Source organism: Oncorhynchus kisutch, linkage group LG25, assembly GCF_002021735.2.
Source record: "Oncorhynchus kisutch isolate 150728-3 linkage group LG25, Okis_V2, whole genome shotgun sequence".
NCBI lineage: Eukaryota > Metazoa > Chordata > Actinopteri > Salmoniformes > Salmonidae > Oncorhynchus > Oncorhynchus kisutch.
Window position 1 is genome coordinate 22,124,940 of NC_034198.2, and position 24,705 is coordinate 22,149,644.

The 24,705-nt window shown below is 40.6% G+C and overlaps 4 protein-coding genes across 5 annotated transcripts; all 4 read left to right on the plus strand.

Moving 5' to 3' along the window:
• The first annotated feature begins 917 nt into the window (after positions 1–917).
• LOC109870296 (parvalbumin, thymic) lies at positions 918–2,586 on the plus strand. Its single transcript, XM_020460745.2, has 4 exons — positions 918–1,100; positions 1,344–1,476; positions 1,822–1,931; positions 2,345–2,586. The coding sequence occupies exons 1-4, from the start codon at positions 1,040–1,042 to the stop codon at positions 2,371–2,373; spliced, it is 333 nt and encodes a 110-aa protein (XP_020316334.1). The 5' UTR covers positions 918–1,039; the 3' UTR covers positions 2,374–2,586.
• Positions 2,587–3,519: 933 nt separating this feature from the next.
• Positions 3,520–6,113, plus strand: LOC109870178 (parvalbumin-2-like). Its single transcript, XM_020460568.2, has 5 exons — positions 3,520–3,648; positions 4,530–4,600; positions 4,733–4,865; positions 5,510–5,619; positions 5,845–6,113. Exons 2-5 carry the CDS (start codon positions 4,540–4,542, stop codon positions 5,868–5,870), a joined length of 330 nt encoding a protein of 109 aa, XP_020316157.1. The 5' UTR covers positions 3,520–3,648; positions 4,530–4,539; the 3' UTR covers positions 5,871–6,113.
• Positions 6,114–10,539: 4,426 nt separating this feature from the next.
• On the plus strand, positions 10,540–12,878 carry LOC109870179 (parvalbumin beta 2). The gene is made up of 5 exons (XM_020460569.2): positions 10,540–10,655; positions 11,436–11,499; positions 11,835–11,967; positions 12,240–12,349; positions 12,494–12,878. The coding sequence occupies exons 2-5, from the start codon at positions 11,442–11,444 to the stop codon at positions 12,517–12,519; spliced, it is 327 nt and encodes a 108-aa protein (XP_020316158.1). The 5' UTR covers positions 10,540–10,655; positions 11,436–11,441; the 3' UTR covers positions 12,520–12,878.
• A 4,456-nt stretch (positions 12,879–17,334) lies between these two features.
• Positions 17,335–22,154, plus strand: pvalb9 (parvalbumin 9). Of its 2 annotated transcripts, none has more exons than XM_020460570.2 (5): positions 17,335–17,641; positions 18,497–18,564; positions 19,004–19,136; positions 20,138–20,247; positions 21,805–22,154. In XM_020460570.2, exons 2-5 carry the CDS (start codon positions 18,504–18,506, stop codon positions 21,828–21,830), a joined length of 330 nt encoding a protein of 109 aa, XP_020316159.1. In that variant the 5' UTR covers positions 17,335–17,641; positions 18,497–18,503; the 3' UTR covers positions 21,831–22,154. The 2 variants fall into 2 exon arrangements, with proteins under 2 accessions (XP_020316159.1, XP_020316161.1); XM_020460572.2 differs by lacking the exon at positions 17,335–17,641 and adding an exon at positions 17,661–18,153.
• Positions 22,155–24,705: the final 2,551 nt, after the last annotated feature.

Here is a 24,705-nt window from a genome sequence, read left to right on the forward strand (position 1 = left end):
GTTTCCAAGCCAACGCCCATTATCCAGTTACTGTACATAATAGGCTACAGTAGAGCATGGCCACCTGGGAATGTGTGAATACTCCAGCAGGTGGCTGTTCAGTAAAACAGCCTCGCAGGGAGGTGGCTCTTCAGCATTCATCAGTCGTTAACACTTCCTCAACCTCTATCAGGCACCAACAGCTGTGTCTGACCCACTGCAAAGACATAACATCTACAGCAGTACTGACACTGGAGATTTGCAGAATCAAAACCTAATATTCTCATAAAACAAAGTCCCTGGTAAGTGATTTACCACTACCCGTGACGATAGTGAGCCTACCCCCATCTCAGGGGAAGCCCAAACGTGACTGAGCCTCCGAATAACAGGATGTTTATAGCTAAGCCTGGGGGATCCTGTGCCAGAGAGACAGCTCTGTAACACAGGGAGGAAGCAACCAGAAACTTAGAGAAGGGAGAGGGCAGAGAGGAGGGAGATGAGCAATGGGAGTGGAGGAAGACAGGAGGAGAGGGAGAGAGAAGAGCAGGCAAGCCAGGCGATATCTGGCCAACCAAATATAGCATGTCTTCTGTTTTCTTGTCCTCTAATCTGTTCCTGAAGCCTTTTCCCAGCATGTCCGAAAGGAAAATTACTAAATCTCATGAATACAAAGACAGATCAACACTTCTGATCATGTATCACTGTCACTGGCTGTTTCAAACAAATCTCATATTCAGGCTTAAAGAGTTCAATCTGTACTTTTTCCACTATATGGGGGAAAGCTAGTAAGAATGGCTTTCTGTTCACCAGAAGGGCCACTTTCAGTTTGTCTCTTAATTAAGTGCGAAAACAAAAGCTTTGTCATAGTGACGCCGTGACATCCACGCCCGTTGAACGTCAAGTGGGCCCAAAAGACAGCTGTGTTTGGCAGGGAAACGCTGGTGGTTTCTGACACCATGGCATCATAAGATCGCTCTTACCAGTAGCTTTCTACCTCACCATCAGTTAGGATAGAACCACAAGCTGCTACGTTTCATCGCGATCTCGCTCTAGTTTCAGTATGGCTCTCACAGACTTCCTTGCTGCGTCAGATATTACTTCAGCGATCAATGCTTGCAGAGGTATGAATGTATGTTTGCACTTTTGACCTCTACTGTAACTTAATGGTATGGGGAATGTTACAGTAGGTGTGTTGGACTGCCCATAGGGACTCATAAATGCCGTTTTTTTTTGCTCTATATGATTGTGGCTTCACAAATGTGTTTACGTAAAGAAACTGGAAATGCAAGTTATGAGCTATTCATTTCAATCATCAGCGGTTTGTTTGGTCCTTTGTCGTTATGCACTGTCCATTATGCTTTTAGCAAACGACTCCTTCAGCCCCAAGAAGTTTTTTGCGATGGTGGGCTTGTCCAAGAAGTCTCCCCCTGAGATTGAGAAGATCTTCATGATCCTGGACCAGGACAAGAGTGGCTACATCGAACAGGACGAGCTACAGTTGAGTCTCAATATAACACACACGTCTTCTAGGGAACTTAATCCCATGATCAAAATAGCAGCAGATACTAGGCAGATACAAATATTTGTATTTTATTTTGTTTCTCAAAAAAAGTAGCCTAATACAAGGACTTAAGATCCTTTAGAGTTAGATGGATACAACCAAACACACAAACTTCTATTGTACAGTGTACCGTATGTAATGCTACTTTTTGTGTTTTGTGTTTCGCTTGTGTGTGTGTGTGCGTGTGTGTGCGTGTGTGAGTGTGTGTGCGCGTGCACGTGTGTGTGCGTGTGTGTGTGCATGTGTGTGCGTGTGTGTGTGTGTGCGTGTGTGTGTGTTAGGCTTTTCCTCCAGAACTTCTCCAAGGGGGCTCGTCCCCTGACAGCGGCTGAGACCAGAGCCTTTCTCCTAGCTGGGGACAAGGACGGGGACGGAAAGATAGGCTGGGACGGTAGGGTTACTAGGCCATCGGGCAGGTTGTTGTTTATTGTCATGAGTCTTGTCCTGGAGGCAGAACTGAGACATTTTGCCTTAGATAGGCCAGCTGCAAAGTCAAAATTGGCTAAATTGTATTAGGGTTATCAGTGTGGTTAAGGTTATGGTTAAGTTTAGGGTTTGGTTAAAAATCTGATTTTATAACTGCCAGCTATTGACCACTCTCCAGAACAAGAATCATGACGAAGAACACCTATCCTGCGGTAGCCAGGGTTGGCTGTTAGCATTTATGATTCTAATGGCAGTTTAAGGATCACTGGATGAGAAACCCAGTTTGGAAATGAAGTTAGACAGTAATTCAATCTGTATATTCTGCATATTGAACATTAAGAATGAATGCATTGAGAACAGTTTGTGTCTCTCTTTCAGAGTTCTCCAACCTTGTCATGTCTTCATAAAGAGAGGAAGATAAAGAAGATGTTTATTTTTGACAATCTTGTAGTTTGAAGACAAGCAGTACATTGTCTGTGTGAATCTGCTCAGTGCCTTCTTGGATTGGTCCAGCCTCTGTCTGTCAGTACAAGTAGTGCAATATGCTGTATGTTAGTTTTGACTAAGGAAAATATGATATTGTAAACCAATACAAATAAACAGTCTTTGGCTTAACACTTGCCTCGCCTGCAGCTGTCTTTCTCTGATGTAAAGTTTATAAATACAGTATATATGGCTTTGACCATAAATATTGTAGCACCTGTTTCACATGACAGTATGTGATATATCCTAGTCATGTCCTTGACAGGCTGCTCCTTGCATGAATATGAGCATGTGGCCCAGGGTAAAGAGTCAAGTCAACACAAGTCTATATTCCTCTCATGTGTATCCAACTGCAGTACATCATCCAAACGATGTCATTTTCTTCTCATGATTATTCATATACAGTATATATGGAAGGCAGATGAGGGATTAGTTTTCTTGCTATAAACTGATAACTTGGGAACCTTTTTACTGTCAAGAAGATAATGTCTATATGTTTCTATCAACAACAACAACTTTTAACATGTTTAAATGAGACTCTGCTAGTATGGAGGTGATTTTATTGTTTACAAATATGACAAGCACAATATCTTCCAGCATAAGAATGATGAATCAATGTCAAATAATTATCAAGTAGAAAATCTAGACCTACATCATATGAATATATACATTTACATTAAGCTTATGCATTTTTTTAATGGTTAAAACTATATTGTACAAATAGTTAAACAGTTAGATTTGTATATAAATCATACAAAACAAAATGATCTGATTTGATGGATACTAAATTGTTAATGTCTGTCTATCATCTCACACTTGCTCTATACATTTTCAGAAACACACTGAGGTCACCAAGTGCCACATTGCCCTGATTGCAGATAATGGGTCATATTAATAAAAAAACGCATTGCAGGCATATTATCTCCAACATACAGCCGAATGAGAAGATCAGCTCGAAGCCCAAAATGCCCCTCTTGCATTTCACCCCAGGACTGCAAGCATATCCCTAGTTGAAAGGATAAAAATAGTACAATTTGACTACTAGACACATTTTTCCAAAAGGAACCCTAAGCATATGGTGTGCGTTACACCTTGAAGGGCGAGGGTATATAATGTGGGAGCTAGGGGAGTATTGCTTCATCCAGCCCTACACTGAGATACAGCAGCCTCCTCGCCACTAATCCACTAATCCTCCAAAGGTGAGTTCCCTCAACCGGACTGATGCTCTAATTTAGGCTACAGACCACCAATGGTTTTCAGCATCAGCAACATGCAAAGATTTTTTCTTTACTGCCTCCACGGAATACATTCAATAAAAATGAAGAGGGAAACGTTTCTATCTGGAGTGCGTTTGGAATTGGAGTTTAAATAAAGCCAAAAAAAATGGACTTAAAGCGCTTACCTGAGAGATGGAGATGGAGGACTTATGCCCTGGTTTTGGCGCACGAGGAATGTCAGTTCGAGGACCACTCTGAATGATACTTACTGTCACTGGCAGACATGTCTTACTCAATGTTTCTTTCTTTACCAATGCTTCTTCTCCATCTAAATTGCCATGGACCTTCATGACAGTGAAAGTCCTATGTGAATCTTTCTGTGTGAATCGTTGAGAGACAGAATAGAAACAGACTCCAGGGCTGGTAGAAATAGATGAAAGAGATGATCTGATAAACAGGTCTAGCAGACCTAAAGGACATGGGTCACAGCATACCACTGTATGGGCTTTGGCCTACTGTAGTTTCTTGCGTTGTGAGGCACTCTGCCTTTGAGCACAGATGAGCTACGTTTGGAATGTAAACCTGTAGGCTACAGATAACACAGTACTAATGCTATTTCTTATCCATTTAAATCCATTCATTCATTAAACAATTAGTAAATGAATGAAAGAACATTTGGGAAAAGGTCAATCTACATAAATATATATATGCCTGAGACAGTTTTCTTGACAATAGATGTGGTTATCAGAGTCAAAAGGTTAGTGGGCCCAAGTATTTTCTGTTGAATATTCATGTTCATGACTTTGAAAATGTCTCTCTCTCTCTTTTTCTCTTCTCTTGCTTTCTCTCTCCCCACTTCTCAGAATCGAAAAAATGGCTTTCAAGGGAATGCTCAAGGACGAGGATATCGCTGCTGCCCTCCAGCATTGCGCAGGTGTGCTATACTTAATTGATTTATGACAATCAATGTCAGTTAAAGTGAAAGGGCCCATATTGACCATGTTGAATCATCCATGAGCAGGCCAGACAGTGATGTTGAAATTACCACTGTGTTTATCCCTCACAGCTGCTGACTCCTTCAACCACAAGGAGTTCTTCGCCAAGGTTGGCCTGGCTGGCAAGTCTACTGAGGATTTGAAGAAAGCCTTCTACTTTGTTGACCAGGACAAGAGTGGCTTCATTGAGGAGGATGAGCTCAAGTAAGTCTCACACTGATCCAGTTGATTCCGTTGTCAAAAGCTAACTTACTGTATTATACAAGGCAACTTATTCCTGAGGAAGGCAGTTAACCCACTGTTCCCCGGGCACCGAAGACGTGGATGTCGATTAAGGCAGCCCAGTTGACTCAGTTGTCAAAAGCTAACTTACTATACAGTATAAGGCAACTCATTCTGTTGATTAATTTGCCAAAAGCTAACGTACTGTACATACTTAAACACACCCTTCAAATCAAATCACATTTCATTGGTTGTGTGCACATATTTTGCAGATGTTACCTCAGCTGCAGTGAAATGCTTATGTTTCTGGCTCCAACAGTGCGATATACCTAACAATACAAAACAATACACACAAAAAAGACTAAAAATAAAGAAATTAAGAAATATGGGAATAAGCAATGTCAGAGACTGGAATATATATATATATATGATGGTGTATAAACAGTATGGACAATATATGAATATAAATGGTGTGTTCAGCAGTAGTTATATAGGATGATCCATGACTACAATACAGGGTATACATATAAAGTGGGTAAAACAGTATGTAAACATGATTAAAATGACCCGTGTTCAATGACTATGTACATAGGGCAGTGGTCTCTAAGGTGTTCCTCTCTCTCCAGGCTGTTCCTCCAGACCTTCTCTGCTGGTGCCAGAGCTCTGACAGATAAAGAAACCAAGGTCTTCCTTGCGGCAGGAGATGCTGATGGTGATGGCATGATTGGAGTTGATGGTAATCAAATCACTTTTACACATTTCTATCAAACAAGCAACTATGTACTTGACCCTATCCAGTTGGCCAAGTAACTGTACCAACCAACCATTTGTAGTAACGTGTAACTACCTTTAAATGCCATGACATGAAGGAAATTAGGATTTTATGAGGATCATTTTTTCCCAAGTTCTCATCATGACCTGTCTTGCAATAACTGTTGTTGTTTCTTCCTTGTTTCCACAGAGTTCACCACCTTGGTGAAGGTATAAGTCATCTATTATTGGCTCGGTTTTCATAGAACCACAAGTCTGCTGCTGAGGTTGTCCTGGCTTGCTGCCTGTCAAATACTGCATCTTTTTTATATTCATTTTATTTATGAATGTCACCCCACACTCCCAAAGCGTGTTGACTGTTATGTTTTTTAACTGCGTCAGCCAGTGTGCAGAAGTTTACCACCAGACCTTTTGCACTTTTAGAAAATTGAAATAAATATTCATTTGGATTAACAACGACTTTTGTTTCTAATGGTTTTTCATCTGACATTGAGTGTCACAGTTGAGCAAGTCCTTCGAAGCACTTAAGAAGGAATAAAATGTCAGGCTTATTTAGAATATTGGAGTATACAGGACTGATGCAGCACACACTAGCTACACCGGGATTCCCATCAGCATTCCTCCACAGGGTACTGAGAAGTAACTGTATATAGTGACCTCTGCGATACATCATGTGAACATATCGGTTAAAATAAAGTTAAAACAGGATCCACCTACTGGCACTGCATCTAGGAGACATATATATGTTCAGCTCTGGCACACCTATAGCTGGTTCAGAAAGACACAGATACTGCCAGGGCCTCTTGGAGACAGCTCTTCAGAGGGCTGGCCAGCTGGAGGATCTCTTGCATATGTTCAGTTAGAGCCAGCACATTGCAAAGGCCCCCAGCCAGCTCTTGGCTAGTGTTTCAGAACTCCCATGTTACACCGTTTTTGTTAATGAGGCACATTTATGAACAAGTTTCTCTCCCTCAGCTATCAGACTGAGAAAATGTCATACTCGGTGACATAGAATAAGGCCATTTCTATTTATGTCGCGAGGGAGGGAAAAGTGAACAAATTGCACTCTGAACTTTTACTTGCAGATATTTGTTTACATGTAGAATGTACAGTAAATGTATTTAATTATTTGTATATGCTATTGATGACAAGGTGGGATTTAGTCCAAGGACCACCTCTAAGTGGAATTTGGAATGTCAGAATGTCAGAATATTAGAATGTCCCACATCAGCTTGGATTCCTTCCTAATTTCAGCTGATAACGGGTTGTCCATTGTTCTGACACATCCATCTAACAACAACACTCATGTTAAATAATGGCAGGAATAGATTTTTAAAAAGCACATAATCTAAGGGAGAAGATTTAAGGGGGAAACGCTTTAATATTATTTGTGTCAAGATGGATTCCTCTACCTATCTGTGGGTAAAGGTCAGGGGTTAGGGGTCAAGCCAAACGGCACCTGAGGATCAAGGATGGGGAGAGGAGTGACTGACTGATAAAAAGTATTGAATATGCTATTTCTATGTAATTACCATTTTCCCATGTAATTCTAGACCTCAAAAATCAAATCAAATCAAATCAAATTTTATTTGTCACATACACATGGTTAGCAGATGTTAATGCGAGTGTAGCGAAATGCTTGTGCTTCTAGTTCCGACAATGCAGTAATAACGAACAAGTAATCTAACTAACAATTCCAAAAAACTACTGTCTTATACACAGTGTAAGGGCATAAAGAATATGTACATAAGGATATATGAATGAGTGATGGTACAGAGGAGCATAGGCAAGATACAGTAGATGGTATCGAGTACAGTATATACATATGAGATGAGTATGTAAACAAAGTGGCATAGTTAAAGTGGCTCGGCATAGTTAAAGTGGCTTGTTGATTTATGTACCATAAAATATAAACTGATGAGGTTGCCAACGCTAAATCTATTTAAATGGCCACTACTACTATGGCCAGTACACACACAAAGGTTTGGATAGTCTCTACACAACCATAGAAAAAGAATGGCAACCAACTGCATTCCATAGTTTATCCAGCTGGCCTTCTCAATCAAAAGTAACAAGTGCCACCTCAACAGTGCCACCTGCTGTAGTATGAAACACATAGCACACATGCCAAATGGCACCCTATTCTTTCTATAGCGTACTACTTTTTATCAGGGCCCATAGAACTCTGGTCAAAAATAGTGCACTACTAATTAGTGCCATTTGGGATGTAGACACATTAACCGTGTCACACACGTACTGTATGTATACTCGTATGTGGACTTCTGCATCCCAAATGGCACCATCGAGAGCATTGTTAAAATTGAGTGATGTACGGTACAGTAGCCTAGGTATTGCGTAATGGCTCTCCCCAGATCTGAATGTTTGAATGATGATAGAAGTAGACCTATCACCTTTCACTGTTGTCGTAAATAATAGCATAGCCATACTGAGAAACAGCCTGGAGGGGAGTAGGGGACCTGAAAGGGACCAAAATAACACCAGGCAACCTTCAATTAGACAGAGGTGATGACTGACTCTATCTATCCTTTGTGCCAAATACATTCCTACGGGTGTCCCCTCCCTTGAGCCACTGATTTAAAAAATATGTTTATTTTATTATTATTTTACCTTTACTTTAACATTGAGACCAATGTCTCTTTCGCAAGGTAGCCCTGCATACACACAATTTACAAAATATAATATAACACAAATATACAAAATTACAAACTTTCTCAGGAAAAGAGTCACATTCCTCAGCAAAGAGGTCCCCAATTAACATTTTGAACCTCCCAAATGGCACCAGTACATCCAATTGTAGGGAAAGATGTGAAATATAGATTAATAGTTCCATAAATTATTAGGCCCTAATTAGAATTCAATTAATGATTTTTTTTGCCAAATGTGCAAATTGTATATGACAGATAAAATAACCTATACAATTGTATATGACATTTTAGGCTAGATTTTGAATTATTTTGTTATTATGTTTCTTGAGCTTTTATTTTTATTTTCACCATATATAATTTCAAGCATGCACTTGCTGATTTACTCAGCTCTAAAGAGCTGTTAAGTTATTGAATGCACTTGTTAAAGTTTCAATGCTGTCATTTCCGTCTCAATATCAAACCATTTATGGGTAGCAATTAAGTACCTTACTGTAATTGTTTTCAATTAAAATGGACAAAAAGAAAGAAAAATTGCTTCTTAGCTAGGAGCAATTTCTCAAGCAGGACTGCTTGGACTGTGGGAGTGGTCTGAGTGGGGAGGGGAAAACTGAAAACTAGCTGTTATTGGTAGAGAGGTTTGGAACTCTTTCTTATTAGTCTATTAGCTCATTTGTCACCTGGTGATGTCACCAGGCAGGCCAAAACACAATCCCACTAAAACAGGCTGAAATTTCAGGCGTTCTTTTCAAAAAGCTTTTACACTAAAAGGGCATTATCATAATTTTCACAATTTCATAGTATTAGTCTAACCTTATAGTGTGGCAAAATATTTAAAACACAGAGAACTCTTCAGGATCGGTGGGTCCCCTGCGGGACGGTTGAGCTAACGTAGGCTAATGCGATTAGCATGAGGTTGTAAGTAACAAGAACATTTCCCAGGACATAGACTTATCTGATACTGGCAGAAAGCTTAAATTATTGTTAATCTAACTGCACTGTCAAATTTACAGTAGCTATTACAGTGAAAGAATACCATGCTATTGTTTGAGGAGAGTGCACAGTTTTGAGGATGAAAAGTTATTAATAAACAAATTAGGCACATTTGGACAGTCTTGATACAAAAATTTTGAACAGAAATGCAACAGTTCATTGATTCAGTCTAAAACTTTGCACATACACTGCTACCATCTAGTGGCCAAAATCTAAATTGCATCTGGGCTGGAATAATACATTTCAAAGATGATGGTAACAACAAAAATATTAAAAAGGGCTGTTTTTTTCTTTGTATTATCTTTTACCAGATCGAATGTGTTATATTCTCCTACATTCCTCTCACATTTCCACAAACCTAAAAGTGTTTCCTTTCAAATGGTACCAAGAAAATGCATATCCTTGCTTCAGGGCCTGAGCTACAAGGCAGTTAGATTTGGGTATGTCATTTTAGGAGAACATTTTCAAAAAGGGGCCACCCTTAAGAGGTTTAAATGGTGTTAGGCTTTTTCAATAACAAAACAAAAACGCTTTCAATGTTTTTAAATGATTTAACATGAAGACACATCAGCCCTATTATAATTAGTCTTTCAAGTAATTCAAGCGTTTGTTTTCTTCCGCAGCGTAATACAGCACCTTACACCTATGGCCATAAATCATGGGCTCTACTTTTGTTAGACAGATACATGCACAACAACTCATTCCAGACATTTTGCGCGTGCCAATTACGCATTGAGACGGAGCAACTCAGTCGTAAATTAGGCCTATGAACTGTTAAACTTGATAGCTGTTGATGGATTTTGTAAAACAGACCGTAAAACATAAATAAATGCCCAAATAAGTATTTCACTGTTAGTCTACAACTGTTACGACGCATGTGACAAATACAATTTGATTTGAAATCAAAACATTTTTATATATGTATATATATGAAAGTCGAAGCCAACAAAAGATGCAGAAACATCTGCGTATAAAGTCAAGTTTTCAATAACTACAAATCTAATTGACCTAATATTGTCATTAGTATGGATTTTCACACAATATAAATCTGCATCAGCGGCAAATCTGTCATCTATACCAGCGTATATTATTAGCCCGATTTAATATTAAGCACTTTTGCAAACAAGTACCATTTAAGCATCTTCATGTATGTAGATATAAATAGAAAGGACACTGACTACTGGACACATTTTCAACCAACTGCTTTGCATGCGGTGTCTATTACATTTTGCCTCATATTTCGGGTGAGTAGGGTATATAAGGTCGAGGGCTTGGGCAGGGGGGCTTACACCAGTTGGCAGAATCATCTTTGCGAATCCACTCAAGCGTTAAAGCCAAACCTGAGGTGAGTCTGTTGCAGAGGGATGAATCTTCGTCTTGTCAGGTCGACAACATCTTGCATGTATCTTCAACCCTTCGGCTTTACTGCACCTTGCTATGGAACGGAACATGATGGAAGCATCTCAATTAAAGAAACGCAGGACACGTTTTTTTGCCTTTGGAATAATCAAGGAACCAAATGGAATGACTAGGCTACATCATTGGGATGATATATCACTCACTGCCTGCAAATCCAGGTTTTGGAATAGAGGACTGTCCATCCTGATGCTCTCTGTTGTGTGAACCTATCCTAACCAAAAGATCAAAAACTAAGCAAAATAACTAACATTAACCAAAATAACCAAAACTAACCAAAAGATCCAAAACTAACTAAAACTTATCAAAATAACCGAAACTGAGCAAAATAATCAAAACTAACTCAAACTAACCAAAAGAACCAACACTAACCAAAATAACCAACTCTAACTAAAAGATCCAAAACTACCCAAAATAACCCAAAATAACTAAAATAACTAAAACTAAACAAAATAATAGAACTTGATTTTCAGATGTTAATAACCACACAATAACTATGTTAACTACAACAACTATGTTATTACCATTTATATCATTAGGAAATGCAATGGTTTAATATAGGGTGGTTCAATCTTCCAAATATCCAACTCTGATAAAGGATAAAGACTCAGCATAATGAAATCAGTCTTTGCGGTTGCTGTACAGAAGCAGGTGATGAACAGAAAAACATTTGATTCGCTGTAACTGATCTTCTCTGCTGTCTCCCCAGCTAAACATGTCCTTCGCCGGTCTTAACGATGCTGATGTTGCTGCAGCCCTTGCTGCTTGCACAGGTAAACCTCTTATAGATGCCTCAGTTCATGTTCTACTCTCACTCCCTATTGTAGGATCTCTGTGTTTGTGGGCAAGATTGTATATAGCAGGCTTCTTTCATTTTTGTGGTCGTTGAGGAGAGAGATGAGAGGGATATAGCACAGAAAATAGTGGCTAGACCGGAATATTGAACCGTTGCCTCCAGGAGAGTGTGGTCCAGTCTGGGGGCAGCAGCTCAACCACTAGACTAGCCATGGGCAAGCGGGCACAGCCCTGGCACAGCAGTATTGTTAAGTATATTTGTAACTGTGAAATCCTCTGACAGCATTTTAATGGATAACTGATCTCCCCACAGCTGCTGACTCCTTCAACCACAAGGCTTTCTTCGCCAAGGTTGGCCTGGCCGGCAAGTCCAACGATGATGTAAAGAAGGCCTTCTACGTCATTGACCAGGACAAGAGTGGCTTCATTGAGGAGGATGAGCTCAAGTAAGGACCCCTCTGATATTACACTCATCATATAACACCTTTGATCATGTTTCTTAAATTGAATGTTCCCTTTATAGGGCTTGACTGATTGTTAAGTGTGGGGGCAAAGAAAGGATGTCACTTTAAACCTACCCCTCTGTAGAGAACGGGGTGCCTATTTCTGTCTCAGCAAAATAGAGTCCCCTCCCCCAAAATATGAGTAGAGCAGGAAAGCATCAGCATAGTCTGGTTACAGTCTTTGCTTATTGCCTGTTTGTTCTGTATCCATCCAGGCTGTTCCTGCAGAACTTCTCTGCCTCTGCCAGAGCTCTGACTGACGCTGAGACCAAGGCTTTCCTGGCTGACGGGGACAAAGATGGTGATGGCATGATTGGAGTTGATGGTGAGGATTATTCCTTTTTGGAATTTGGGAATGTTATTTAAAGTCTTTGCAATCTCAGTTGAAATTGAAAATGAAATGTTAAGTAATAAATGATTGAACCATTCATATTATTAATACAAAAAAATGGTGTGTTCACTTTTGCAGAGTTCGCTGCCATGATCAAGGGATAAATGAAGACCTGACCAACACCTCTTGATCTGAAGGAACAACTTGACCCAAGACATCCCCCTTTTCATCTTAACACTTTTATACACGTGACTGTTACTGTGTCTGAGATGACACCCTTTCCCAGAGCTGATGGGCAAAAGTAGTGCACTATATTGGGAACAGGGGGTCATATCAGACACAGCCTGTGACTGTCTACCCATAGTGCATCTTTCTGTCCACTATGAATGTAAATGTAGCGTGGCTGTGTCTCTCCCCTGTCCTCATTCATTTGAGTTTTGCTTTAGTGTCCAATCAATGATGCACTTTTTGGGAAATGGACGTCAGACGATATATAGAAAAGAATAAACGTTCTTTTTCAATATGGTGTCTCATCTTTTCTTTACAGTTTGCTTTCATGTTCAGTACCACTCCACATGAGAGTATCTATTTAGACTAGAGGGGAATTTTGTCATCACCTGACCCACTTGAATAAACCAGCACAGTTTGGGTCAGTAGGATGGTGTGAAGAGGGTATATTGTTCAGCATCCTCTTACATGATATATAGCAGCTATTTATCATCAAACATATCAACACATAGTAACTAAGATGAGGAGATGAGAGATCAATGGTTGTCCATTGATTTTCTTTTGAGAACTGGAACAGTCATGTGTCATATAGTAACTAACATTAAGTGGTTACACCTCCAGCCATGTATATTTCTGAGTCACTAAGACAGAATAGATCTTCCCTGTAACCTAGTGGTTAACCTGGTCAAAGGTACCTGATAGCCGATAGAGAGCGTCACTCTAGCACAGGTGGGATTGGAAATTCAAATTTTACAGCGGCACCTGTGCACAAACCCCACCGTCCTTCGATCCACGGCTGCCATTCATGAGTTTTGGCAAGACACATTCCCCCCCCCCCCCTCCTCTTGTTCATCAGTAATAATTCCATGGCAGTTGTAATCAGTTGCCAGCCTGGCTGACACGACCCAAGTGACCACACAGGAAGAGCTGTGACTTACTCGTCTGGACAGGAGGCTGTTTATTAATGCAATATTCACTCAGAAATTGAGCAAAAGCATTGATTAGTTCTCTCAAATGTATTTTTCTTCTGGTGTGTTTGAGACCTCTTGTTGTTTGGATTTGAAAATCCAACAGTAGTAATGGAAGGGGGCACTCTGGGGTTGGGTGGGGCTGTGCCTGTGGCTGCATGAGTGTGAAAGTCCAGAGGAGAACCAACCTGTAAAAGCCCCCTTAATTATCAATGTATCGTACCGACAACTGAAGTCAGGAGGACTTTGAGTGAGGTGTCAGCCAGACTAATCAGTTTCAGGAAAAAGATTCAATCCAATGTCCATCTCCTTGAGAGGTAGATTCTAACCTAGTCAAAAGTTCCTGATAGCCACTCTACAGCTGGGAAATGTCCATAAACGCATGCAAAACATAACTTTCCAGATGCTATCTTTGCCCATTTATTACCAGCAAAGATTTTTTTAAAACCGTCTGCAACAATTTCATACAGACAGATGTAATTACTAGGCTCTCCATACATGTGCCAAAGACGGTGGATTATAAAGATGATGCAAAAAGGACTTTTACCATTGAAAAAAATGGTCACAGTTCTGGTCTATTTCTTCCATGCACTAACCAGAAAAACGGCCTATGGAATGTAACACTTTTTCTATCATCTTTGCCTGTGCCATAGACATAGTTAGAGGATGCTACATTGTGGTCGTGTTCCCCCAGCTCTAACGTTGCATGCATCAACCAATGGTTGTGTGCAACGTCATCGGCTGTGCCATCGGGATTGCTATAACATATGATGTGGTTAGCTGATATGTAAAATACCTATCCAGGTGTTGCAAGATCTGGCATTCGTCAGCAACCTCTGGGCAGTGGAACATGTTCTATATCTGTCCCATTATGGCGTCTGTGAGAACATGGGCAGCGCTATTAGGACCATCTCCATTTTGAAACAGTCAATTATCTTTTTCTACTACTTCTATGTTGGTAAACAAACTGAAAGGGTATATACTGCCACCTGGAGGGTGTTTTTGGAACAGTTATAAAGCAAAGGTTGCAGTTATGGAATGTTTGCTCACGAGTGTAATTCATTGGCTGATTTCTCCTGGTGAACTGAATGGCATTATATGATCCTTATTTAACCCATAAGAAGTCCCACCCAGTTGAGTACTTCAAAATGGTAAAAGTCCTCAATGGTGCTGCCCCTGCTAAAATGGGCTTTTGGGCACTTGAGTCCTCTATCTATCTCTATGGCCTGTGCATCCATACCTATTTGTCACCTGTGTGCCTATAGGGTTCACATGACCAGTGAACAATAACCCGTGCCTTCTAGTGTAGGCCTACAAGGCTAAAGACAGACAAACTATAGACAACACAACACAACAAACACATTAGTAGGCCAAAATTGCCCTGAAATATTCAAATGAGTCATGGCCAATTATTCACCGTTATATATGCTTATTAAATATCAATAAGGGATGAGTCTGATTTCTATTCAATTTCTAAACCCCACATTGATTCCAGTTAGATTCAGGCGCCATTGTTGAGGCCTCTGCAGTAGCAGAAAAAAAACACTAGGTAGTGTCCAAGTCAGACGATCTGAAGCCAGAGGCACTGTCTAGCATTGAATGAAGCTGTCTTTTTGTGATGTAAGTTTCACAAACCTGTTATGCAGTCCAGTTTCCATGACATAGCTGTGCAATTGGTTTTTGGCCTTTACATACGTATTTTCACTTATCATCAGGATTCCCATCATGTAACAAGATCTGTCAATCAAGAGACAAATGGTTGGTAAAAGGTTGGACTGGGTTTGGGGTCGAGTATAATGGAGAGTAATAATTCCCTTGGTCCTCATTATATATGTATCTTCCCTCCACCTTCATTTTGTCCTGACTAAATCAAGTCATGAGAGATACTGCTGCTGCGTCTGATGTTTTGAGAGCCTCCACTGCTATGTTACACATCCCTCACCGCAGCCAAGCTGGTTGTTATAGCGACCAGGTGGAATCACCAGCACAGTGCAGGTTGAGTGAATTTATCTTCACGAGGAAGAATACTGTGTGTGGGCTATTCACCTTTACAGTGAAATTGAAGACTGTTTGGTACCCTGAGAGTTTAACAAGGCCACACAGTAAAGAGATGCAGTGCATAGCGCAAACATTTCATACTGTTTTATTCGAACCATTTCCTGCATGTTCATAAACTAAAATCACCTTTTGAAATAGGCTAGTCTAAAACAGTAAAATAATGTGTACAGTAGCCTTAAATCACTTGCACTAAGTACTGAGCTTAAAATATACACTACATGGCCATACACTATGGCTCTGTGCAAGCCAGTCAAGTTCTTCCACATTGATCTCAACAAACAATTTTTGTATGGATCTCGCTTTGTGCATGGGCATTGTCATGCTGAAACAGGAAATGGCCTTCCCCAAACTCTTTTTCAACAAAGTTGGCAGCACAGAGTCATCTAGAATGTCATTGTATGCTTCAGCGTTAAGATTTCCCTTCACTGGAACTAAGGGGCCTAGCCCGAACCATGAAAAACTGCCCCAGACCATTATTACTCATCCACCAAACTTTACAGTTGGCACTGTGCATTTGGGCAGCTAGCGTTCTCCTGGCATCTGCCAAACCCAGATTTGTCCGTCGGACTGCCAGATGGTGAAGCGGGATTCACCACTCCAGAGAACGCGTTTCCACTGCTCCAGAGTCCAATGGCGGCTAGCTTTTGTCACGCCCTGGTCTTAGTATTCTGCCTTCTCTTTATTATTTTGGTTAGGCCAGGGTGTGACATGAGTGAATTATGTGTTTGTCTTGTCTAGGGGCTTTGTAGATTGATGGGGTTGTGTTTAGTATAGTAGTCTAGGTAAGTCTATGGTTGCCTAGAGTGGTTCTCAATCAGAGGCAGGTGGTTATCGTTGTCTCTGATTGGGAACCATATTTAGGCAGCCATATTCTTTAGGTCTCTTGTGGGTAATTGTTTCCTGTCTTTGTGTTTGTTGCACCAGATAGGGCTGTTTTGGTTTTTTCTTGTTTTGTATATTGTTCTATTTTCATCTTTCATTAAAAAGATGTATAAAGATAACCCTGCTGCATTTTGGTCTGCCTCTCTTTCACCAGAAGAAAACCGTTACAGCTTTACACCACTCCAGCCAATGATTGGCATTGCATATGGTGATTTTAGGCTTGTGTGCGGCAGCTCGGCCATAGAAACCAATTTCATTCATCTCCTGACGAATAGTTATTGTCCTGAAGTTCCCTCCAGAGGTAGTTTGGAACTCGGTAGTGAGTGTTGCAACCGAGGACAGACGATTTTTGTGCGTTACTCCTAGAAATTTCCACTACACGATAACAGCACTTAACCAGGGCAGCTCTAGCAGGGAAGACATTTGATGAACTGACTTGCTGGAAAGGTGGCATCCTATGACCAGGCCATTCTAATGCCAACGTTTGTCTATGGAGATTGCATGACTGTGTGCTCGATTTTATACACCTGTCAGCATGGTGTGGCTGAAATAGCTGAATCCACACATTTTTAAGGCGTGTCCACATACTTTTGTATATAATGTATCAGATAATCTGGCCCCATCTGCTCCCACTTGGTTTTTGATAGAATAGTAGGGTAATTAATATTTTGGGGCTACTTGGGAAATGCCCATTGTTATCTTCTAATGGATCTGTCAATAAGTGTTTGTATTGATGATTTGTTAATATTATTTATCAATGTTAAATACCTACATAATTTGTTACCAATAAGACTATAGGTCAAATATGTTTATTTACACGTGGTGGGGGGAAGAGGGTGAGAGAGAGACAGAGAGAGAAGCGTGAAACACTTGTCTGCCTGCTATAGAAAAAGGGCGGTACAGATTTCAGTATTTACACGCATCAACCAGTCAAGGCAAATATTTAAATAGTAGGTTAACGGTTAATTAGTTAGGTAAGCAATTCGAAAGTGGCCTGGCTGTGAGAATTTGATACACGGACAGGTATCTCAAGCATCGCAGATTTTCTGTGTTTCCAATCCATATATAAATATTAATCGGCAGTCATCAGTCACCACAAAACCTGACATATTCTGGTTTGGACACCGGCGCGGGCAAGATCATCAAAGCGGTGAGTAGGATAAAGGACTGATCGAGTTTTTGGTGTGATGTGTGCGTGTGGTTACTTTGCCGACCGAGTGAGTGATGCTCAGGTAGCCTAGTGCGGCTCAGATCATACACGGCAGAGTAAATTGCAGGTCCATTTACCTGGCTGACACTCTTAGGTGATTTTTCTCGGGATTTGTGTTTTTAACAGGATTTTTGTTTTAAGGTTTTCCAGAAGTAGCAAATACCTTTCTTAATCCACTTTGTAGTCACAGTTACGCATCTGCTTCCATAAATATTGTTGCGCGTTTATCGATAGTAACATTTTTGCCAGGTAATTTCAAATCGTTTACATCAGACGAATCGTATCGAGCAGCCAGATTACGCTAAAGCAGACAGAACAGGGACATCAACATCAGTCAAATTGACATCAACAGATTATCAGAGCAAGGAGAGGGAAGAGGTTGACAGAGAAAAACAAACTAAAACATTCGGTTTTAGAAATCAAAGTCTCGTAGGGAGAGAGAGGGAATTCAGGTAGGTTTGAACGTATTATGTGTTGTTCAATTCAGTACTGTTTGTTGTGGTTACTTGCAATGAATTGATTTGAGAAATATTCAGAAGAATATTCTTAAGAAATTGATGTGTAGCATTGCCTTGCATTGTATACATTTTATTTTACGTTAAGATACATTTCGTAACAAGGCATTATTATTGGCATAGCCTACTGTACATCCTTACGTAATCCAGCTGCTTTTTTCAATGAATGCAGTCTGAGATTACTGACTGATATTCTCTAAATGAATAGACTGGACCTGACTCTTTGAACAGCCTGTGTGTGTGTGTGAATAATTTACTCCGTTGTTCCTCTGTTCAATAGGATTAATATGTCACTCACTTCTATCCTTTCCGCGGAGGCTATTGAGAATGCCGTCAAGGAGTGCCAAGGTGGGTCTTACCTCAGGACTGCCTGATAGAGAGAGAGAGAGAGAATGAGAGGAAAACAGAGAGAGGAGAGAGATGGTAGGGTTGTAACAGACTATGATCATGTACTGTAGAGAGTTATTGTTAGTCAGAAGAGAGTGCTTCCTACTCAGTAGTAGGCTGGCAGTCGCCCACAGACTATTGCACTAGAATTTAGCATCCTGAGGATGGGTTTAGTCCATATGCTGGGGTGAAAAGGACTCTTTAAGAAGAGTGTCTGTGTGCCAGCCTGTAAAGAGAGAGACACGCAGGGATAAATCTCCAGTCTGGACTGCACCACGCTATCTTTTAAGCTCATCAGGGAGTCAACCTTGCCTGAACTCTAACCCGGGTGTGTATGCGCGCTGTGTGTGCATGCATTGGTACATTTATGGGTGCATGTGTTCTCCCTCACTCCCTTCAGCCCCAGACTCCTTCAGCTTTAAGAAGTTTTCCCAGCTGTGTGGCCTGACCTCCAAATCTCCCAAAGAAGTCAAAGATGTCTTCCAGATCCTTGACGAGGACAGCAGTGGCTTCATCGAGGAGTCAGAGCTCAAGTATGACATTTGGAGTAATCCTTTAGATGGAGGGACACATTCCTGTGCTTCCTGTAATGATAATACATTTTACTGACACCTTTATTCAAAGTGACTTACCGTTAGCACATAAATTCATTTGGCTATATGTGGCCCCCTGGTGGGTTTCAAAGCTACAACTGTTCCAATTAGCAGATGCTTTTACCCATAGCAACTCACAGTACAGTGAGCACATACCATACATTTTTATGAAGATTACTTGATCCCTGTGGGAATTGAACCCATGACCTTGGCTTTGTCAGCGGCACTCTCTTACCAGCGAATCCACACAGGACCACCAGCTGTGCTGGCGGCTGCCTGGTGAGCCATCAGAACCACAGAGAGCATTTCAAAATGTATGCTGAGTGACAGGAGACTTAATAATATTTAATACAATGACCTATTTTTGTTGCAAGCGCAACAAATGTCAATGAGATCAAATTCTACAATTCCACTCCCCTGTCATTTTAATGGAAGGCTACCATTAAGCCTTAGTATAATCCATGGGTAAAAAACAATAATTATTATATATTTGCATTATATAATGCACTGTCTACATTATATAAATGTGCCAGCCAGCTAACCTTAGGACACCAACTGTATGACCCAAGTGCATTTGAGTTCATGGGATGGATGCAGTATAGCAGAGTTTTCACTCAATCCACTTTCCCTCACCTCCTATGAGAATGCATATAGAGACTGTGCAGCAAAAAACATACTATATTGTTACAAAGCTGTCAAGAGACCAGGCTGAGTATTGTGCCAGAGAGTAGATAATTTGAAGTTTCGGCTATAAAGCCTAGCTATATTACTTTCAATCCTTGTTAAACTGGAACCAAATAACCTTTATGCCTAAAAGGGCTGTGCTGGACCACAAGTTGTGTGTGTCAGACACATGGTACAGTATGTGTAAGGCTCACATAATGCTTGTATATATGTGTGTATTATGATTGTGTGTACTCTGTGTGTGTGTACTTCCCTAGGTTCTTCCTGCAACGGTTTGTCCCCGGGGCGCGGACGCTGACGGACGCTGAGTGCAAAGGCTTCCTGTCTGCAGCTGATGATGACAACGATGGCAAAATCGGAGTAGAAGGTGAGTGGCTTTCTGCAATCACCTGCAGGCTGGGGTATTATCATGAGCCAATTGGTAAGGCTGTTAGTATTTCCTTGTAGGGATTTTGATGAGCAGGAGACCAAGACTCTCTGAGATCCACTATACATTTTGGGAGTCTCTTGGTTTTGACGGTTTTCCAAGAGAAAAGATAAAGAAGGCTAAAATTGGAATCAAATAGTTTAAAGTTCTTTCCTGACTATTGCAAATCATGTTCTTGTGTGGAAGACTACTATTGAATCTAAGCCAACATTCACAAACTTGGCATTGGCCATGACTAGGCCTTTCTTCATATGTATGGCAATGTATGGCTGTGTATTTTGTAATGTGAGATAACGTTATGCTCTTTAGAGTTGTAATCTGCCCTGACCACTGTCAACTCAGATGTATGGCTTTTAGTAAGGGCCCTGAGTTGGCAGAAGAGAGTATGGATAGAGGATGAGCGGTAGAGACACTAGATGTTTCAGGTCAAGAGGAAGGCATTGGGACAGCCCTTGTAGAGTATACTGTATATAGAGTAGTGTTTGCCCTCGTGTGTCTATATTCCCGTATGTCTTGTGCTAGGTTTTGAGGGTGACAAAAACTAATTGTGGAGCTTATACAGATGCTCTTAATGGCAATTCTAGTTGGCCTCATTGGCAAGTAGAGATCCAAAAGTCACAGCCTCCAGTAGACCTAGGTTAAAATAGTATTAGAAACCTTTCATATACTGTTAGCGTTTGATTGAGCCTACATGGAGTGCCAGATGGGTGAAGTTTGCACTTTTGGGTCTATTCCATTGATCCCAATACCCTAGACAAGCTCAATCAAACACAGCTAAAGCAATCAAAAGATTTCAAATACTATTTGAACCCTGGTCTGGGCCTCCAGATGCTATATTAATGGCTGCCAGCCAGATTTGAGCAATATCTAGGGCTGCATAGACTGGCTGGGCTGGGATTGCATAACCGGATGAAGGAATCAGACAGCGTCTAAACATTATTACAATCTCTGGTTCCAAACCAACTCTTTGGTTCTGGGTAATTTTGTCAGCTTTTTGGCACTTCCCTCTGAAGGAATAACAACAACAAAAACGTTTTACAAGTGTTTGTATTATGTAAGGTTTGAATTCTATGTTGTTCTGCTTAATCCCACATATTTTTGACAAGGGAGCAAATTAATTCTGTGAAAACACTCATGTATGCACCTGATGGTATGCATAAGATGATTACAAGGTTGGTTTGCGAATGAGCTACAAACTGATTTACATTAACATTTTTGGTTATATTGCATATTGTAATCCAATCATGTAAATTGCGTAGATTATGCTTTCAAACCAGACAAAACACAGCAACCAAAAAACGAATGGTGAATTCTCATTAAAGAACCCATACTGTTACATATGTAGGCCAAAGAGGGTTTAGTTATAGGCTGTCTGTTCAAGTGATTTAGATAATGAGCAACATTTCCAAAAGGCTGTTTTGATGTCGCTCATCTCTGAATGTTCATATTCTAATCCATATTTGGAACTCATCTCAGAATCTGTCTCTCCTGCCACAGAATTCCTGATCATGGTCCAGTCCTGAGAGTTCCATGGGAGCCGGGAGAGCAGCAGGTGTTCATTCTCCTCTCCTTCCTCCAGCCTCAGCCTCCAACTTCCAGACTGCAGTCAACTTCCTCAAGCCTACAGCAGCCTCCATTCCCAGGAATATGTTTTTCTTTGTCCTTGAATTGTGCCCTTAAATAGTTTTTTCTTTTCTTTCAGAGCCCCTCTCTTATTCATCCATGAAACCATTTTTACTTGCCCTTTGATTACGTTCTAGGAGGTTGTATAGCTGCGTCGCCCCATATTTCCTTCCAATACACACTACATTGTCAATCAAAAAGATGAATAAACACATTGTAACTTATTGTGGCGAATTTCATTTTTCTTTCAAACACAACTGCTGAACATTTGCATCTGTTAAATTCCTGTATTGTAACCATACAACAGATACCATGTAAGGAAGTGCTATATGTTACAATGAACTGAATGTGCACATAACCCGTGAGAGAGTGCATAATTAAATGTAGAATTTCTGCTAATCCTGACTGGAAATCAATTTCATGCACTATTACTTTGTTACTTAGTGTTACCTAAATGTTAACATACATGGAGAGCTGCTATGTTAGTTGTAACATTGTGTAACACCGTTCTGTCCATCCGACTCACATTATGACAGCTTGTATGACCCAGCGGTCTGTCTTAGCTGTGTAAAGCTCACATCATGTTTTCAATGGTTAGCATCATCGCTAGCTCAGGTTGGTTTCCCAGCAACATCCCACCTATACATTGAGCTACTTCACGTGAAACAAAAAACAAGATACCATTGAGGTGCCCATTCAGACAACTGGGTCGAAGGAGAAAGTGAAAACCTTGCCTGCTGTTTCTGGCAATTAAGTGTCAAGGGAGTTGTTCTGTTTTATTTTCCCTCAGTGTTTAGAGTAAGTATCTAGTAAAAGTGAGACGGTGACCTTACCAGTCTGTCTCTAGCTATAATGGGTAACACCTTGTGTCAGCTAAACCACATTAGGTGTGTGTGTGTGTTTTGGGGACAGCTGTCATAAAGGGATAATGATCAACACTGAGCATAAAATTATTCCATTGAATTTACAACTTGTATTAATAGTTTACTGAAAATAACCTTGTTTTTTCTTCAGTTTCATCAGAACAATAGAAAATGCAATAATTCATAAAGGGACCTTGCTCATTGTTTGTCCAGGAATAGGTCTGAAATAACAGTGTTAAAGGGGCAATCTGCAGTTGCTTCATCCATTTTTGGGCTTCTGAATTAAATGTACCCATTGATTATTGAAGAATATAACTTATACAATAAATGCTCCATGAGCTTAGTTCAACTGTCATACCCCATCAGAATCCAAAATATAAGCGTGTTTCACTGGAATGTTTGTAAACAAAGTAAAAAACCAAATTGGAAACATAACAATACATTTGACTATACATCATGGCTGATCATTCCTTGCATCCATCCCAATGTTTATGAATTTCAGTGTGGTTACACTTCTCCAGCCCTATTCCTCAGCTTTTTACTGAAACAGGGGTGGGGAGGACACGTTATTGTCTCAACTCCTGATTGACGCTTTAAAGAATTAAAGCAAATTGAGGTGACACAAAGGGAGGTGACAGAGTTTAAGGTTACAGTATCCAGGGCCTCTCAATTTCTCGTTGGAAAGACTACCCCTCAGGTTTCTGTTGAATGAATTAAACAAAGTGATGAGAGAAAAATGAGAGAGCCAGTTCCAAAAGAATTAGGAATTAGAATACTAGAATGGACAGACAGAGCTAGTTCCATAGAATTAGGAATTAGAATACTAGAATGGACATGAACCTTCTTATGATGGTCTAAAGATCAGCCAATTGTTCAGGGAGTTGGTCAACCATGGTTTTCCAGTGCTGTGATAACATATTGTGAGAAAATAAAGAATTTGAAGAATTTATCTGCACTGTTTTAGAGGAATGATTCCATTACTTTTTCAAATTAACTGCCAATATGCCAGTATTTCATCCAAACAATTCCGTCAATCCACAACCATATACGGGCTGAAATCTGTTGATTATAGGATTTAGACAAGTTGTTAATGGAACAAGTACTGAAATTGTATAATAGCACTCACATCTTTTGAAGAAACAGAACTCTAATTGTTTCAGTTTCGTTGCACTGTTCCGACCAGGAAAATAAAGTTCTGAACCAGGTTGAATATAACAAAGTAACATTTTGCACTGCATCGCAGCGCTAGCTGTGCCAATCAGAGACTCTGGGTTCGCGCCCAGGCTCTGTCGCAGCCGGCCGCGACCGGGAGGTCCGTGGGGCGATACACAATTGGCCTAGCGTCGTCCGGGTAAGGGAGGGTTTGGCCGGTAGAGATATCCTTGTCTCATCGCGCACCAGAGACTCCTGTGTCGGGCCGGGCGCAGTGCACGCTAACCAAGGTCGCCAGGTGCACGGTGTTTCCTCCGACACATTGGTGCGGCTGGCTTCCGGGTTGGATGAGCGCTGTGTTAAGAAGCAGTGCGGCTTGGTTGGGTTGTGTTTCGGAGGACGCATGGCTTTTGACCTTCATCTCTCCGGAGCCCGTACGGGAGTTGTAGCGATGAGACAAGATAGTAATTACTAACAATTGGATACCACGAAATTGGGGGAAAAAAGGGGGTAAAATAAATGAATTGAAGTAGCATTTTATATTGCTCCTTTTTCAACCAGTGAAATTTGTATTTATTTTGTTTTTTTAGATTTAGCTCAATGACTTCACCAATCAGTGCAGATCGAACAGGCAAGCTAGTGGTTTACATGCGTGATGGAGAGAAAAGTGTAGCCAATGGTGCAAGACACAACTGAAATTTTGTGGGTGGGGAGAGAGCAAGCGAGGCTTGAGGATACTTGAAGGGCTTTGTCTCTTATG

Coding starts and splice junctions, on each gene's coding strand:
- LOC109870178 (XM_020460568.2), top strand. CDS start 4,540: ATGGCTTTCAAGGGAATGCTCAAGGACGAGGATATCGCTGCTGCCCTC. Junction 4,601..4,732: donor TGCCCTCCAGCATTGCGCAG/GTGTGCTATACT, acceptor TATCCCTCACAG/CTGCTGACTCCTTCAACCAC. Junction 5,620..5,844: donor TGGCATGATTGGAGTTGATG/GTAATCAAATCA, acceptor TTGTTTCCACAG/AGTTCACCACCTTGGTGAAG.
- LOC109870296 (XM_020460745.2), top strand. CDS start 1,040: ATGGCTCTCACAGACTTCCTTGCTGCGTCAGATATTACTTCAGCGATC. Junction 1,101..1,343: donor AGCGATCAATGCTTGCAGAG/GTATGAATGTAT, acceptor TTATGCTTTTAG/CAAACGACTCCTTCAGCCCC. Junction 1,932..2,344: donor CGGAAAGATAGGCTGGGACG/GTAGGGTTACTA, acceptor TCTCTCTTTCAG/AGTTCTCCAACCTTGTCATG.
- LOC109870179 (XM_020460569.2), top strand. CDS start 11,442: ATGTCCTTCGCCGGTCTTAACGATGCTGATGTTGCTGCAGCCCTTGCT. Junction 11,968..12,239: donor ATTGAGGAGGATGAGCTCAA/GTAAGGACCCCT, acceptor GTATCCATCCAG/GCTGTTCCTGCAGAACTTCT. Junction 12,350..12,493: donor TGGCATGATTGGAGTTGATG/GTGAGGATTATT, acceptor TCACTTTTGCAG/AGTTCGCTGCCATGATCAAG.
- pvalb9 (XM_020460570.2), top strand. CDS start 18,504: ATGTCACTCACTTCTATCCTTTCCGCGGAGGCTATTGAGAATGCCGTC. Junction 18,565..19,003: donor TGCCGTCAAGGAGTGCCAAG/GTGGGTCTTACC, acceptor CACTCCCTTCAG/CCCCAGACTCCTTCAGCTTT. Junction 20,248..21,804: donor TGGCAAAATCGGAGTAGAAG/GTGAGTGGCTTT, acceptor CTCCTGCCACAG/AATTCCTGATCATGGTCCAG.